Source organism: Arachis hypogaea, chromosome 2 (assembly GCF_003086295.3).
Source record: "Arachis hypogaea cultivar Tifrunner chromosome 2, arahy.Tifrunner.gnm2.J5K5, whole genome shotgun sequence".
NCBI classification, from domain to species: domain Eukaryota; kingdom Viridiplantae; phylum Streptophyta; class Magnoliopsida; order Fabales; family Fabaceae; genus Arachis; species Arachis hypogaea.
Window position 1 is genome coordinate 2,467,070 of NC_092037.1, and position 15,599 is coordinate 2,482,668.

General features: G+C 31.5%; 3 protein-coding genes across 3 annotated transcripts; 1 reads left to right on the forward strand and 2 right to left on the reverse strand.

Moving 5' to 3' along the window:
* Nucleotides 1-185: 185 nt before the first annotated feature.
* On the reverse strand, nucleotides 186-4,233 carry LOC112732663 (mitogen-activated protein kinase homolog MMK2). The gene is made up of 6 exons (XM_025781412.3): nucleotides 3,457-4,233; nucleotides 2,517-2,646; nucleotides 2,265-2,402; nucleotides 1,357-1,689; nucleotides 872-1,055; nucleotides 186-745 (listed from the first exon to the last, which is right to left on the reverse strand). Exons 1-6 carry the CDS (start codon nucleotides 3,609-3,611, stop codon nucleotides 570-572), a joined length of 1,116 nt encoding a protein of 371 aa, XP_025637197.1. The 5' UTR covers nucleotides 3,612-4,233; the 3' UTR covers nucleotides 186-569.
* A 2,507-nt stretch (nucleotides 4,234-6,740) lies between these two features.
* LOC112732675 (protein BPS1, chloroplastic) lies at nucleotides 6,741-9,155 on the reverse strand. The gene is made up of 2 exons (XM_025781421.3): nucleotides 8,783-9,155; nucleotides 6,741-8,139 (listed from the first exon to the last, which is right to left on the reverse strand). Exon 2 carries the CDS (start codon nucleotides 8,125-8,127, stop codon nucleotides 7,066-7,068), a length of 1,062 nt encoding a protein of 353 aa, XP_025637206.1. The 5' UTR covers nucleotides 8,128-8,139; nucleotides 8,783-9,155; the 3' UTR covers nucleotides 6,741-7,065.
* A 2,626-nt stretch (nucleotides 9,156-11,781) lies between these two features.
* Nucleotides 11,782-14,957, forward strand: LOC112717883 (bystin-like). Its single transcript, XM_025769810.2, has 5 exons — nucleotides 11,782-11,922; nucleotides 12,148-12,195; nucleotides 12,442-12,600; nucleotides 12,681-12,746; nucleotides 12,842-14,957. The coding sequence occupies exons 2-5, from the start codon at nucleotides 12,173-12,175 to the stop codon at nucleotides 12,867-12,869; spliced, it is 276 nt and encodes a 91-aa protein (XP_025625595.2). The 5' UTR covers nucleotides 11,782-11,922; nucleotides 12,148-12,172; the 3' UTR covers nucleotides 12,870-14,957.
* The last annotated feature ends 642 nt before the right edge of the window (nucleotides 14,958-15,599 follow it).

Consider the following 15,599-nt stretch of genomic DNA (forward strand, 5'->3'; position numbering starts at 1 on the left):
TTCCCCTCTTCAACTTTATTTATGTTCAATGCTAACATTCAAAGTTATCAAAACTCTCGAATTAACTCGTAAACTCGTAGCTTTACAAGGTTAAGTCCTCATGAAGCATACAAATATACGAGTTTAGGTAAACATTTGAGTTTGATTACCTTGTTAACATCAATAAAAACTTTTCTACAGACTTCTTTTACTTAAGCAACAATATTTATTTATTTTTTCTTTCAAATATTTTGGACAATAACAAACCCTTACACTTTATGACATACAGTTAGATATTATTATCAGTTTCTGTATCCAAAGCTTAAAGGATCTTGTGTATATTCTCCTCATCTAGCAGTAACAGTTCAGTAAATCAAAGTATGGTCCCTAAGTCTATGCTAAACCTTCTAGTAATGTTGGGCATCTTTTGATCCTTTCCGCATAGTATCTCACAATGAATCTTAGTATCTCCAATATGTTTCAAATCATGTAGAGATCTTCAACTTTTCAAGTAGTCTCATATCATAGCTCTTAAAAGGAGTCATCAAGTATTTCAGTCACTATGCATATACAACAGTTAATGCAAGCTTTCAGTAAATTGGTGGATCAGGATTGAACTTCAAAGATTCTCTCCAGATGAGTTCCTTGATGTCTTCTTCAGTGAATGACGGTTGCTCAAAGTCGAAACTGAACGGTCTTAGACAAACAGGTTCCTCATTAATATCATGGAGTGGTGCCATGTAAGGATGGCACAAAGCTTCATCAACTGTAAAGTATCAAAAGTAACTAGTAACATCAATAAAAATACACAAAATGAAATCCTGTCATATACAAAAGCCTAAAAATCATTTTGAACATTAATGAATTCACAATTATTTGCATGTTCTTTTACCTGTAATGCGCTTGCTTGGATCAAAGATGAGCATCTTTTCTAGCAAATCAATGGCACCAGCAGAAATGTTGGGAAATTTAGCAGAAAAATTTTGCTTTGGACATTGTGGAAGCTGTTTTACATATCTACGAGCATTATCACTTCGAAGAAATCCGAGGCTGGCATCGTCAGGTGAACCTACCAGCTTTAAGAAAGCAACAGAAACTTTGTCATAATTGAGCTAATTTTAAATCAACATGAGAAGGTCTGAAAAATGATCAAAACATTAAGGCAGTGACGCCGTCCGAGTAGATATTGACACATAAATTGACAATCATTTCAAGTTATAGAATCAGAACTCTAAATTACACATGATCCAAAGGTAAAATCTAAAATGAAAAAACAAGAACAAGAAATTCAAACACAAATATAATAAGTCTCAAAAGATTGTGTTAGCAATTCAAGAGTTACAGTAAAAGGTTTCATTCAAGATATCTAGTTAATACCTCTGTGATCAGTCTCAGCTGATGAACATAATCTCTCCCCGGAAAGAGGGGCTGCCTTGTCATGATTTCACCGAGTATGCAACCAACCGACCATATATCAATAGCTGCTGTATATTCAGAACAGTTAAGAAGCAACTCCGGAGCTCGATACCATCGAGTAACCACATACTCGGTCATAAAATCAGTTTCAGAGGTAGTTCTAGCAAGACCAAAGTCTGCAATCTTAAGGTCACAATTGGCATTCAGTAGCAAGTTACTAGGCTTTAGATCACGGTGCAAAACATTCGCCGAATGTACATATTTGAGCCCTCGTAACAACTGATATAGAAAATACTGCAAACAAAAATTGTATAAATAGCCTTAAATATTAAGTCTAATATGCTATAGAGGTCATACCATAACATATGGGATAGAGCAATTCACTGTAATACTGTAATAGGTGATGTATGACACAGTACCTATTATATTATATGTCCTCCAAGGATCTCCATAGATTTTCAGAGCACATTTTAAATAATAAATACATGTGGCTATATACTCTCACGAATGACAATTACCATATACGCTTGTTTGTTGTTATCATTCAAAAGACAGACTCAAGATAGGAGCCTAATAACTGATGAAAACCAAAGCATAATGGTTCTATAGATTGAAAGTTTCAAGTTTGTAATAACAATGGATTCATGTACAAGAAAAAAAGACCAATAAACAAGCTATAAGATGGTAAAAAAAAATATAAGTAACTCATATTTCATAAGTTAGTAATCAACTTATCAGGCAAGTCAACTGAAGAGTAATAAACTACTCAAGACATTAATTGAAAGAAAAGGTCATTCAATTCAACTAGGAGCACCTGAACTAGATATTCATTAAAAATTAGATGCCAAATAAACATTTCGAGTGCTGACCCGACAATGATCATCAGTCAATGGTTGATTGGAACGTATTATTTGATGTAGATCTGTGTCCATTAACTCAGAAACAATGTAAACATCGTTGAAGTTCTCCTTCTGTGGAGGTCGAATGATATCTTTAATGGACATCACCTTCAATGCAGAAAATAACTGATAAGTGAAGCAGTCTACTTTGCAAATTGAACACCAATGAAGATTTTAAAATCAAAGCCAAGAGGGAAAAAACTAAAAAACATAACAAATTACATTTTCATGATCCATGTGCCGAAGAAGCTTAATTTCTCTTAAGGTCCTTTTGGCATCTATTCTGTTGTCAAATGCATTGCCAACCTTCTTAATGGCAACTTCCTCACCTGTCTCGGCATTTACAGCAGCACTTCAAGGCAATTAAAAACAAAAATGTTCCTTAAATTGTTTGTAACATTAACTATCCAAACATCAAACTATAATAAGCCATGCACAACATATCAGCATTCAGCAGCACCTATGCATACAAACTCAGAGGTACCAGAATATGTTCCTACCTCATTTTCAACTTTCATTCGGGCAGATTCGCAGAAAAGGAAATTCGAAGCCACAAAAAAATGGATGATATTAGCTATGATTACATCACTTTGATGGCACCAACCATATAACAAGATTATCTAAGAGAAAAATCAAACTGAAAATCAGAAACAGATTTTAGAGAACAATCATCTCATTTTAACAACCCACATAATGATCTAGCTCAGGATTCTCAGTCAAAAATCAAAACCTGACACATTCATGGCCACAAAAATGATCATCATCACACCAAAATAACCAAATTTATTGTCTTCCTTTTTTAAAAATTCAAATCTCTAAATCAACAAACAGATATTCTCATTCATGAATTTCATGCCTAACATCAACTTCACTAAACACTAAAATGACAAGAAATCCAGGAAATAAAACAATCAACCACCCACCAACTAACAAATAACAGTTAACTTCCATTCCTAAATCTAAATCAACTAACCTACAAAAGGTTTGATTAGCATTACAAGCTAAGGTGTTCCAAAATCAGAAGATGCAAGTTAAAAACACACTTCAAATATAAGAACTACCCCTTTCACAAAATAATACAAAAACAGAAGCAAAACAATGAATTGAACTTAAAAAATAAAGAAAAAAGAGCTATTTTTTATGGTTTCTTTTGCTTACTCACCAAACAATACCATAAGCACCTCTTCCAACAGGGCGAATAGGAGGGACATACTTTGTAGAAACCTCAAAGAGGTTGCCATAGATGTTGTACTGAACATAGCGTCCACCATGAGTGGCTACACCTCGTATGCTATGCTCAGCTGAATCAACAGACATCTCTCTATGACTATCACTATGAGATCTTCAAAATTCAGAGACCAAAACCAAAAATGGAGAAATGGGAAGAGACCCAATATAGAAAAGGGGGTTCAGAGCAAGAAAGGAGCTAACTTTGAGGATTTTGGCGACAACAGAGTAAAGAGAAACAAGACTAGTCAAACTTGTCTAAATTATTTTTGGTGAAATAATTATTTTTCCTCAAATCTTAACTCATGTCTTAGTATTTTTTCAAATTATTTTTTTTATCTAGAATTTTTTTATAAAAATATCTTAGACATTATTTTAGTATTTTTTCCATGTCTAAATAATGTCTTAGAATGTGGATATAATACATACATTTTAATATTTTGTCATGTGATTTCTATAAAGGATATTAATGTTATATTTACAAAATAAAAAATAGTTAGTGCTATATATAACTTAAATACTGTAAATAAATTTAATTTTTTGTGAGTAAAATAATGTTATGTACTATATCTTTTAATTTCAAGGAAAATTAGATTAACTAATCTATATATAAATATTAAAAGATATTATAGAATTTGTTAATAAAATAATTGGAATTTCATTTAATACATATTTTTTAGTTTCATCACAAAAAATTATTGATAATGTCTCCACAATTTGTAATTATTAACATGTATATATATATATATATATATATATATATATATATATATATATATACATATATATCAACAATGTTGGAGCCTCTTGAAGTGGACACACTTGTCTGAACCCGTGATTCAGTAATCAAACTTTTTTTTTAAACTGTTTTTTTTTTTTTAAGACTTGTCTTTCTCATGAACATTGTTTTTATGGTGTGTTGTCTGTGATTTCTTCATTATGGCCTTCAGGTTTGTTTCTTATATTTCTTATCTTATGTGATAAGATCAAAAGGTTAATGAATATCATGTTGCTTCACAAGTTGATACTGTTTGTTTAATCTGTTTATTACTCCTTTTATCTCAAGCAAGCTTTTAATTGAATAAAGAAAAACAGTGTTACTGAAGTTGAATTAGTCCAACAATATGCTTACTTATTGATAAAACATAGAATCTTAAATTTATAAACAATCACTTTTTCTCTTAAAAGATGGAGTGAGACTAAACCTGAGATTGTAACTTGCAAGCATGTAAAAAGGTTACCAAAATTGAAAAGTACACAGAATTACTGATAGTTTAGACTCTAGAATGAGTGGAGTCAATATAGGCTTGCGGATGAGAGGGTTTCTATGATCTTTCCAAATGGTCTTGGTCAATTGTTTAGGGTTGATCTTGCGTGCAAGTTGTGCAAATATTCCTCAGGAGATTCTTATTTTATTTTCACTGTAATTTACATTTGATCTAGTTGTGCAGTTATCTTTTTTAATCCCTTATGTTAATTTAATCCAAACCAGATATAACAGCACACTTCATTATTTTAGTTCCTTCTTACACTCTTTAACAGTCTGCTACTCTGCTAAGAAGAGTTCTCTATTTCTGAACTTCTTGAGTCTTCAAAAATGAGATGTAAGAATTTATGAATACATAAAAATAGAGGGTATAACAGAAAAAGGATAGAAGCAAGGCAAAGCAATATACTTGTCCTTGCATAATACCTAATTATAAAAGGGGCCTGCTACACATACAAGTAAAAACACCGTACAAATTTTACAAGTTATCAGCCCAAACTTTATTAACACGCGCACTAACTCATTTTGAATGGAGCGTAACTATACGCGCCCCACTCAAACGGTTCCTCTTCGTCTTCTTCTTCTTCTTTCTCTTCCTCTTCCTCTTCCTCTTCCTCTTCCTCTTCCTCTTCCTCTTCGTCTTCGTCTTCTTCTTCTTCTCTTCTTCTTCTTTTTCGTCTTCGTCTTCGTCTTCTTCTTCCTCTTCCTCTTCCTCTTCCTCTTCCTCTTTTTCGTTTTTTTCGATTTTCATGGTTTCTGAAATTCTTCTTCTTGTTGTTGCACGTTCTTCTTCCTCTTACTCTTCTTCTTCTCCTTTTCTTTCGTTTCTGCACGTTCTTCTTCCTCGTTTTCTTCTTCTTCTTCTTCTTCTTCATTTACGTCTTTTCTCTCTGTTTTCTCGTTTTTTTTTTTTCAATTTTTCATGGTAAAATCGTTTTTGAAGAAGAAAAAGCAGAAGATGAGGAGGAGAAAGAGAAAGAGTTCTGAATTATGCATAAGATGTACTTCAACGAATTTTGGGTGTATTTTCTTAAATCTTTTGGGTGTATTTTTCTGTAACCCTTTGGGTGTATTCTATAATCGTTTTGGTGAATTCTTGTAACCGTTTGGGTGTATTTTCTGTAATCATTTGGGTGTATTTCTGTAATCATTTGGGTGTATTTGAGTGATATCTTACTGATATCTATGGGTGTATCTTACTGATATTTATGGGTGTATTTTTTATTTCAGAAAAAATGGCAGGCATTACAGAAATACACCCAAACGATTACATAAAATACACCCAAGAGGTTACAGAAATACACCCAAACGGTTACAGGAATTCACCTAAACGATTATAGAAATACACCCAAAAGATTACAGAAAATACATCCAAAGGATTTAAGAAAATACACCCAAAATCATGCATAATTCAGAACTCTCTCTTTCTCCTCCTCATCTTCTGCTACTTCTTCTTCTTCAAAAATGATTTCAGAGCTTGATGTCAAAAAACAATAGAAATCGAGAATAACGAAAAAAGAAAACAGAGAGAAAAGCACGTAAATGAAGAAGAAGAACAGAATGAGTAAGAAGAACGTGTAGCAAGAAGAAGAAGAAGGAGAAAGAGAAGGCAAGAAACGTACCTTGAATAATATTTCTTCATTTTTTCTAGTGATTTTGATGAAGGAAAAAGAGAAAACGAAAAAAGGAGAAGAAATTTCAATAAAAAAAAGAGAGAAAGAGAAAAAAAAGAGACACAGAGAAAAAAGAAGAAGAGGAAGAGGAAGCACGGAGAAAGAAAAAGAAGAAAAAGAGGCACAAAAAAAACATGAAACGGCATGAATAAAGCGCGTGTAAATAACGTAGGAGTTGCAACACGTTTTGATAGATTAGACATTAATAAACTTGTAATAATTACAAGCCCTAATCGCTTGTATTCTGAGCTTTTCCCATAAAATACTATTCAAAAGTAATTAGTAGGAAGTGTAACTAATATTACATTACATGTTCAATTGTTTATTACATAATACATATCTACAAACACACACATCACAGTGTAACACACAAGCAGTAGCTTAGGCAAAATAACACTTTCAATATATATTTTAACTGCTTTGATATTACACAGAACAACTCAGGTACACATTTCACCTTAATAATACTACACTATAATCTAATATAACTTGCACAATCTTAACCAAACCAAACAAAACCTGATAAACACTACAATTCTAAAACCACAAAACAAAAAAGAAAAACCCCACACTATACATACACCAAAGTCAGTCTGCTGCATGATTAGTGCACTAGCTGATCTACCTTACTCCCATGTACTCTCTCATTTACAATTTTATCTGGCCTCAAATTTGACAACAAAGTGTCACGGCTAGTTAGAACTACTTGGAAGAATCCATCCACCTCCTTAGCAAGAAGATCTAGTCCTTGTGAAAGATTCCCTGATGCATTGCTCAACTTGTGAACATTATGTTGATATGATTCCATCTTCACTGTATCTACACTACCCTGGATTATAGGGTACAATTCCTTCACGGAGGCATCAATGGCTTCCAACTCATTCAACACAGAAAATCTGCCACTGGAAAATCTAACTCTAATTTCCTCATTTACAAAAGTCTGCAAACTTCTGAATGCTGGAGCCCAGGAATACACGTCAGCGACATCCAAGTTCAGCAACTTCTTTGGTGAGGCTGAGAAAGCTGCGGCAAACACGCTGCAAACAAACACTGTCTGCACCGTGACTCCATACATGGCTTGCATCAAGGCCTTACCCTTGGCAGAATTTTTAACCTTGGGCAGATCAAGTGATCCCACAAGATCATCCAAAACGGTAAGACATTTCTCAATTCTGGGGTTCCTAGAATTAGTAAGCTGCCTCCAGCTATCAAGTGACGAACAAGCACGAATAAAATGCTTTGGAGATGCAGACTCCAAACTATGCAGCGCACACTTAACTGAAAGATTAGATTGGTTCAGACGTGAGATCTCAGAGCTAAATGCATTGCAAATATCTAGCAACTTCACACTTATGTCCAAGTACACATCCTTCCATTTGTCGTCCCAGTCAGTCACAGGCAGCTCGAGATCTGCTATAAGGGTTAGTACATCACTATGAGTTTCACGAATCGATGCCATAGCTGATGTCATCCAAGTGAAGCTGAGGATTTCATCCTTGCTTTTGGGTGTGAGCTTTCTCAGCCGCTCAGCCAACTTTGCCTCAAACTCGTGTAATATTGTTAGTTGTTGTGGAGACAGGCGAGATCCTTTAGGTGATATCATCCGAAAAGGATTACCAAAGGGGAAAAAGGATTTGTTAGGGTGTGGATCCTGTGCACGGCTCATTTCTATGGTTTACTGCAACAAAAGAGACAGTAAAATCAAATTTGATGTAACAAGGTATGATAGCATTGAACATACTCACTTGAATTAACAAGTTATACCATAACAAATTGGGGCAAATTCCAAAGTTTCCCATTTTTAAAAAGACAGAATAATCCAAAGATACAAGGTAAATCACAAATTACTAACCAAAAAGCAGGCTGACTCAGAACAAAGAACCTTAAAAATTAAAATAGATTTTTTTTTAATCTATAAATAAAAACCCCCAAAATTTTCCATCAAAACTGTTCCTCCTTGAAAACCTTTAAATTTCCCATGACCTAGTTCAGATCCAAACCTAAAAACTACAAAGATCCAGAGAACCACAGCAAAAATCATCAACAGAACTATAAAATTCCCAAAAAATATAATCAAAAACAAAATTTACCAACCACAAAAAAAGTCAAACTACATGAACCTTATCAAATCCTTTCAGATCTAGGAGCAATCAACCAACCAAACCAAAGAAAATCACCAATTATAACATCAATTCAAAAGTAAGAAGAAAAATTAACAACCCTAATTCCAGTCATGTTCCCAAAAATGATATTTCCAGTTTTAAAAACAGAAAAATCCCTTTTTAGCATGAAATGAAGAAGCAAAGAGCAAAAGACGTTACCTGGGGAGAAAAACTAAAGGAGAGTGAAAGAAGAAAACGGGTTTCGGTTTTGAAGTTGGGAGTTTTTGTTGGTCTCTGTTTTTAGGGTTCAGAGTTTAGACACCGATTCTCGCTCTGTGGTAGATGAAAACGGGGTTGGTCATGATAAAGATACGATGCGGTGCTTGATTTTTTTGTCAAGTGGGGACACGTGGAGATATTCCATTGGTCTGTCATGATTTCGCGTAAATTTATTTATATTTTTTTATGTCATTTTTTCAACGCGTTCATTGAGTGTGTTTAGCCAGGTTCTGGGTTGGTGGCTTGGTGCTGTTATGTGGTGTATGATGGCTTATCCTATATCCTAGAAACTTCTTAATATTTATCCCTTTCATTTTAAACCCATGATTATTATTTTGCTTTAGAGTTTAGAGTTAGACCATGATTTTTGCATGTTTTATTTTTCTCATCTTATTAGACTAAGCATATTTGTGTTCAAATAAAACCGAACCAAATTTGACTCAAATTGACTAGGTCCAAGTGTTATTTTTTTGGTTAGACCGGGCCATGAACATGATCTATGTCCTAACTATCATCTTGGGCCATACCATAGTTTTTGTCCAAGTTCATAAAGTATTTTGGACTTTCTTGGACTTCTGGTATCACTTGATGGATTAGGCCCATCTCGCCTAATTACTATTCTTCCGGTATTTATCGTTAGAATATAAAAAGATTCCGAATCCATAATAAAATAAAAAAGATAAAAGATTGATTTTGTTTTGTTTTGCATGAGATAAAATCAGTTTTGAAAATTAAGTTTAAATTAATTTATTTGATTTGCTGAAAATACGTTTAAATCGAAAAAAATAAGCTTTCAATATTGTTTATGCTAACTTTATAATAGTTTGTTAGGTGAGCTAGATGAGATAAAATCAGTTTTAAAATTTAAATTTGAATCAAATATTGTAATTTGATTAAATTTTCAATTGGATTAGATTGAATTTTAACATGATTAAAAATAAACTCTCAAAAATTCTTTACAAAATTAACTAGAAATTGAGTATTCTGGGTTTATTTATGTAGAAATTCAGTAATTAAAGTAGTGAGCAAGCAAAACTACAATGGCTTGGGGTAATATTAAGCTGCATCCACTTGTCCTTTTTCTTTATTTTCTCTTGTTTTGAAAATTTGATTTTTGTTCTTGTTCTTATTCATGTACTTTACAGAAAATCAACCTCAGAATTGGTCACTAAATGCTGTATATGAAACCACAAAGATTTTATCGTTCACTGCAAAAGCACAAAGCTTCTACAAGCTTGTGTTGCTTCCAAGAGTGAGAGATTATATCAGCAAAAATCAAGAGTTGCATTATCTTTTATTTCAATCACTTGGAAGGGCATCACTTGTACCTCAAGCATTCTTCGATGGAATTGTGTTTCCACTCTGTGAGGTACATATAGAATTTAATTCTTAAATGGTGACTACTTTATAAATCGTTAGATAATTCAGTCAAAATAAGTTCAGCTGAACATGTTAAGGGTGTGTTTGAATTTGTGTTGGAGAAAAGAGAAATGCGTTTCATGTTTGACAACGTTTTTATCCTCTAAACACAGAAGTGATTTATATTTTCAAACCCACGTTTACCAAAAGCTATAAATTCTAGTTTTTCCGTTTAGCTTTTTCACGTTGGATTGAAATTTATGTTCTATATACCAATTATGTCCTTCATTATTCATATGTTTATTTTTTTATATAATTTTTTTTAATACTCTCTTATGCATATTACTGTTTTTTCTATAAAACTTCTAGGTTTTTTTGTTTATATGAATTCTTTTACTGTTATTTTTTTTGTATGAAATATTTTTTTACTTTTCATTATAATTTTATTAATCCTATTAGAGTATAAAAAATATTAAAAGTACTAAAAAAATATTAAAATTTATTTAAATATTTAAAATAAAATTATAAGATAACATAGAATAATTATTTAAATCCATGTCCTTTTCTACAATTTTTTATCTAAAAGTGATTTTAAATAATATAATCCAAACAATATTTAATTTACTGTAATTTTTCATCTAACTCACTTTGATCAAAATCAATTTTATAAAATTAATTTTATATAAATTTTTGTTTACAAATGATAATCCAAACACACACTAAATCATCTAAAATTTAGAATATCATAAATGTTTTCATAAAAATAACCAATTTCTTAAATTACAAGTCCATCTTTTATATATATATATATATATATATATGTTGATGAAGAAAGAAAAAGAAAACAATAATGGGCCCTTTTTCATTAACGAGCTGCTCCCACGGAAAGTTCTCTATGGTCATAGAAAATGCCGCTTTATATTACGTGCACCACCTGTCTTTCTAGCAATAATAAGTTTAAGGAAAAGTATAAGTAACTAAAAGTTTATTAGCCAAAAATTAAATAAAACTATATTAATTTATATTAATAATTAATTAATTTTAAATTTTTTAAATTTAAAATTTAAAAATTTTTAAATTGATTAAGTAAACCTAATTAAAACCTATAAAAACCTTCCTCTTTTTTCTCATATTAATCTATCCACTTCTAACAATCACAAATTCGAAAAATATATAAAAGAACATTTATTTAATATGAAAAAGAAACATTCTAATACTTAGTAGAAGAAACATCCATATATATTAACTCGTAAAAATTTTGAATTCATCCAAAGATATTTGGCTGGATTTTGGCTGATATGCTTTTGGTTCTATCTTTACTCTAACTTTAAATTTAAGACCCCAAGCCAAGTTTGATACATCTTTCTTTATAACGGATTCAATTAATGCTTATCTTAATGCTGTATGATTCTTCATCATATATAATTTGATATATGAATGCTTCAGTGACTACGGCAGAAGTAAAAACTATATGGTTTTATCATAGAGATTATTATTTAATTAAAAATAAAAAGTCAAATATATCTAAAGTAACCAGTACATTGCCGTAGCTCATTATATATATATAATCTAAGAAATTAAAAGGACTAAACAAACAAGTCATTGTTTGTGCTCTAAACAATTTATACTTGTGATATCCAGGCAGGAACTTGCACCGTCAGAGAAGCGGTATATGTTGGGTCCATTTTAGAGGGGATTTTTATTCCTCCACTTGTTCACAGGTATGTTAGCTGAAGCACTCTTTGAATATAAATTTAATAATTATTATATATATACTAAAATCTGTTAAAATATAATTGTGTATAAATATATATATTATTTTATTTGTATTTTATATTACAATATATATTTTATATTAGTAGCTGATTTTAGTGTACACTTAAAATAATGAATAAATGTATTAATGCCAATATTGGGTTCACTCAAACTTTTCAATTTGTTTACAGCTTTGCGTTATCGAAGCTGGCAAGCATGGAACATTCTGGCACTATAAGGTATTTTTTATTCTTTTTTTTTTGTTTATTAAAGTATCATATGTACAAAATTAAGAACGTGACAATATATATTATAATGATAATGTTAGGAAAACAAAAAATTAGTCAGAATTTATCTTATTTAATATTTATTAATTATTGCAACAATTAATAATTGTCTATTGTAAATATACATACATACTCAAAACAGGTGGCATAGCTTAAAATGCAGTTTGCTAAAATGTTATATTTGATGGGAAACTGCAGCTATTTTATGAAGATTTTATTGGAGAAAGAACCTGATTTGCCTGATCCTAATCCTGATCCTGCTGTTAATGCATTAATGGATCACTTTATGAGATTTCTCACTGAAACTAGACAACTTCCTTTGTTATGGCACCAATCACTTCTTGCATTTGTGCACAGGTCACTGATTCACTCTTTCTGTTCCAAGTTGTAATTATTATTCATTAGTGATGCACTTATTTGATATTTCTTTCTTTCAGGTACAAAAATCAGCTACAGTACCAAGATAAAGATCGTTTAATGTTCTATTGCAAAAGCATGAACCAGTGAGTGCAGGGGTCTCTGATGGACGTGTTTCCTTGACTTTCAATTTTTTCCGTCATAACTCATAATTAACTGATATTAATTTCTCGTATTGCAGTTTACGCATGAGATCATTAGAGAGCTAAACGATAACTAGTTGCGTCAGACCTTCAATGAATCTTTTGAACCTGGCATACCATAATATGAAGCTAAGATATCTGTACACAAGTTTATTTTTTTTATTTTTAGATATTAACAGAGTTAAGTTTTAATTTTAACAAAAATAATGTACATTTTTTTTTCTTCTGTTAATGTATTAGTGGTGATTTTGCAACTTTTTTCAAAAGAAACTTATTTTTATTATGATAAAATCTTATTGAGCTGAATCTTTAACGACAAATTCTTCACTCACAGTTGCAACATATAAATGTGACAAACAAACAGAAAGATTTAGAAATTAAATTAAGGAATATTAATTTAAAGTTATAATCTCACCAAACAGAAATGTATTTCTCTTTATCCAGTAATCCAATAAAAGAATCATCATGAGCGCCTAACGCAGTAACCTATAGTTCTACATGATTAAATTTGGTCATGCAACATTTGAAAGCTTCCTCAACTTCCAATTCTGTATCAACTATCAGAAATAAAAATACAAAAATCATTAGTCCCAAAGCATCACATATTTAAAACTGTAATGAGTTATTTTTTAAAGCAACCTCATAGATAAGCTAGCTATCATCAGGTGAAGGCTTGTCTATTGCCAACAGATTTTAACCTTATATCATTACTACCATAAGACCATGATTGATATGCAGATTCATGCTCCTTAGTTTTATATAATCAAAAATGCTATAGACATTGGCTGAGGTTGTTGAGAAAAAAAAGCTGAGATTGCCGTTGTCATGGTAGGCATGCAAGGCAACAACAAAACAATAACAACAACAAAGCCTTGTCCTACTAGGTGGAGTCAGCTACATGAATCAAACGACGTCATTGAGCTATATCATGTACCATGCCTACAGAGAGACCGTTTACATAGGCTGCGTTTGTTTTCAGGAACAGGACACTAAGATAAGGACACGATAACACAAAATCGTGTTTGACAGATGAGACATGGATAGAGACATTGTGTACAAAGACACTAACAAGAGACACAACTTATTTTTTTATTTTTTTTATTATTCTTGTTAATTTTTTATTATTATATTTTTGTCGATTCATCCTTTTCAGTATATAGGAAAATTGGCTACAAATAGGGAAGAGTAGAATAGCAAGCAATCAGAGAAAGGAATGAAGAAGTTCATCCTTTAGACTTATTTTAGTTTTTCTTTTAATATATTACTAGATTTAGACCTGCGTGTTTTGTGGGAGTAATATATATATTGTCTTTTTTCTTCTAGAAAATTGATTATTTTCTTCATCAGTTTTGCACTATCATATTGTCTTATGTCTTGTATTTTTACTATGATTCCTTTCTTCGAAAAGTTCACTCAGTTTAATGTTTTTGAGAAGAAGAAAGTGGTTACACATCCAACAATAATAATAAAAAAATCATCATGAATGTGTCACATATGCTGAAACCTTCCTCAAGTTAGGAGTACCACAGTTATTTTGGAAGATTTATCTTTCATACTGAAAAAAGGGGAGGGTATAAAATACTGAGGCCAAAAGCAATTCCAATATGAAATTTCTTATATTGTCACAATTAGCGTTTCTTTTGCTAGTAAATCATCAAAAGAGCGTTACTGATGCTGTGTTTAAACTTTAAACCACAGTATGACAGTAGCATGTCCCATGTATAGTCCAAGAAAAAATCAATATACTAAAAATAATAATAATGATAATAATCAATATCTATAAGCCACATTTCTTAACTTGTTTGGGGTATGTTGCTGGAAAATTTTTTTTATTGCACAGAACATTGAAAGATGAAAATGTATACAAATAATCTTATCTAAAGATTAAACAAACAACTCCTAAGGTGAAAAAAATATAAACTGAGAAACAAGATACTATACATGATGAAGTAGAAGTTATTTATTATTGGGAAACAGACTAACATGAATATCTTTCTGTTAACAGTCCTGCCAAGAAATTATGAGAATTGCAAAGCCTACAAAGTACAAGCATCTTTGTAATTAGTGATCGATGGTTTATGAAGATGTGAAGGTGGCTATCATGCTTGTGGATTCTGCTGGTGTCAAGCTTACTACCTCTGCTTTGAACATCATGTGAGTTCTTAAACTTTGCATCTGGTCTTACAATTGAGAAAAAGAGTGAGAAAAATATCTTATGAGAAAAGTTGAAACCTTCTCAACTTGCAATTTTCTTACTTCTTTCATGGAATTAAAAGCACTATTTAGCATTAGGCATCAATTGCCAACATTTTAAGCACCTATAAATAACTCTCTTTGCCACAAATTCATTTCATTGCATGCATTATTTCCTTTTATTAAAAATAATAATTTTAGGCATCTTTTGTCTTTTTATGTTTTTTTCTTCTTTGTATTTTATGTACTAAGAAATTTGAAAATTAAAACTTTTTGTTTATATATATGGGAGAAAAAAAGAGAGAAAAAACTCTGCAACTAAATACATAACTCTGCTTGATAAGTACTAGTAATAGTTCAAACACCATAACTAATTAACTACTAGTATTTGATGCATTTGAGAGAGAGTAGTATAGTAGTACTATTGAACCTGTGCCTATAACAATTGAAACTTTTCACAAGATGCAATTATGTTGCATCCATCAAATAAAGTAGAATCAAGCACAAAGTTAGTGTGAGCCAGCTGGGAGGACTTGAAGTGAATGTCTTTAACAAGTTTGGAGCACCACACAATCAAAAAGGGAATACAGTGAATGAAGACGA

What these genes read in the sequence shown, in the direction of transcription:
- LOC112732663 (XM_025781412.3), bottom strand. Translation starts at nt 3,611, where the DNA reads ATGTCTGTTGATTCAGCTGAGCATAGCATACGAGGTGTAGCCACTCAT. An exon ending in TGACTGATGATCATTGTCGG is followed by an intron (nt 1,690 to 2,264) that starts GTCAGCACTCGA and finishes TTTTGTTTGCAG; the next exon opens with TATTTTCTATATCAGTTGTT. An exon ending in TCCAAGCAAGCGCATTACAG is followed by an intron (nt 746 to 871) that starts GTAAAAGAACAT and finishes GATACTTTACAG; the next exon opens with TTGATGAAGCTTTGTGCCAT.
- LOC112717883 (XM_025769810.2), top strand. Translation starts at nt 12,173, where the DNA reads ATGGAACATTCTGGCACTATAAG. An exon ending in GAACATTCTGGCACTATAAG is followed by an intron (nt 12,196 to 12,441) that starts GTATTTTTTATT and finishes GGGAAACTGCAG; the next exon opens with CTATTTTATGAAGATTTTAT. An exon ending in TATTGCAAAAGCATGAACCA is followed by an intron (nt 12,747 to 12,841) that starts GTGAGTGCAGGG and finishes CTCGTATTGCAG; the next exon opens with TTTACGCATGAGATCATTAG.
- LOC112732675 (XM_025781421.3), bottom strand. Translation starts at nt 8,127, where the DNA reads ATGAGCCGTGCACAGGATCCACACCCTAACAAATCCTTTTTCCCCTTT.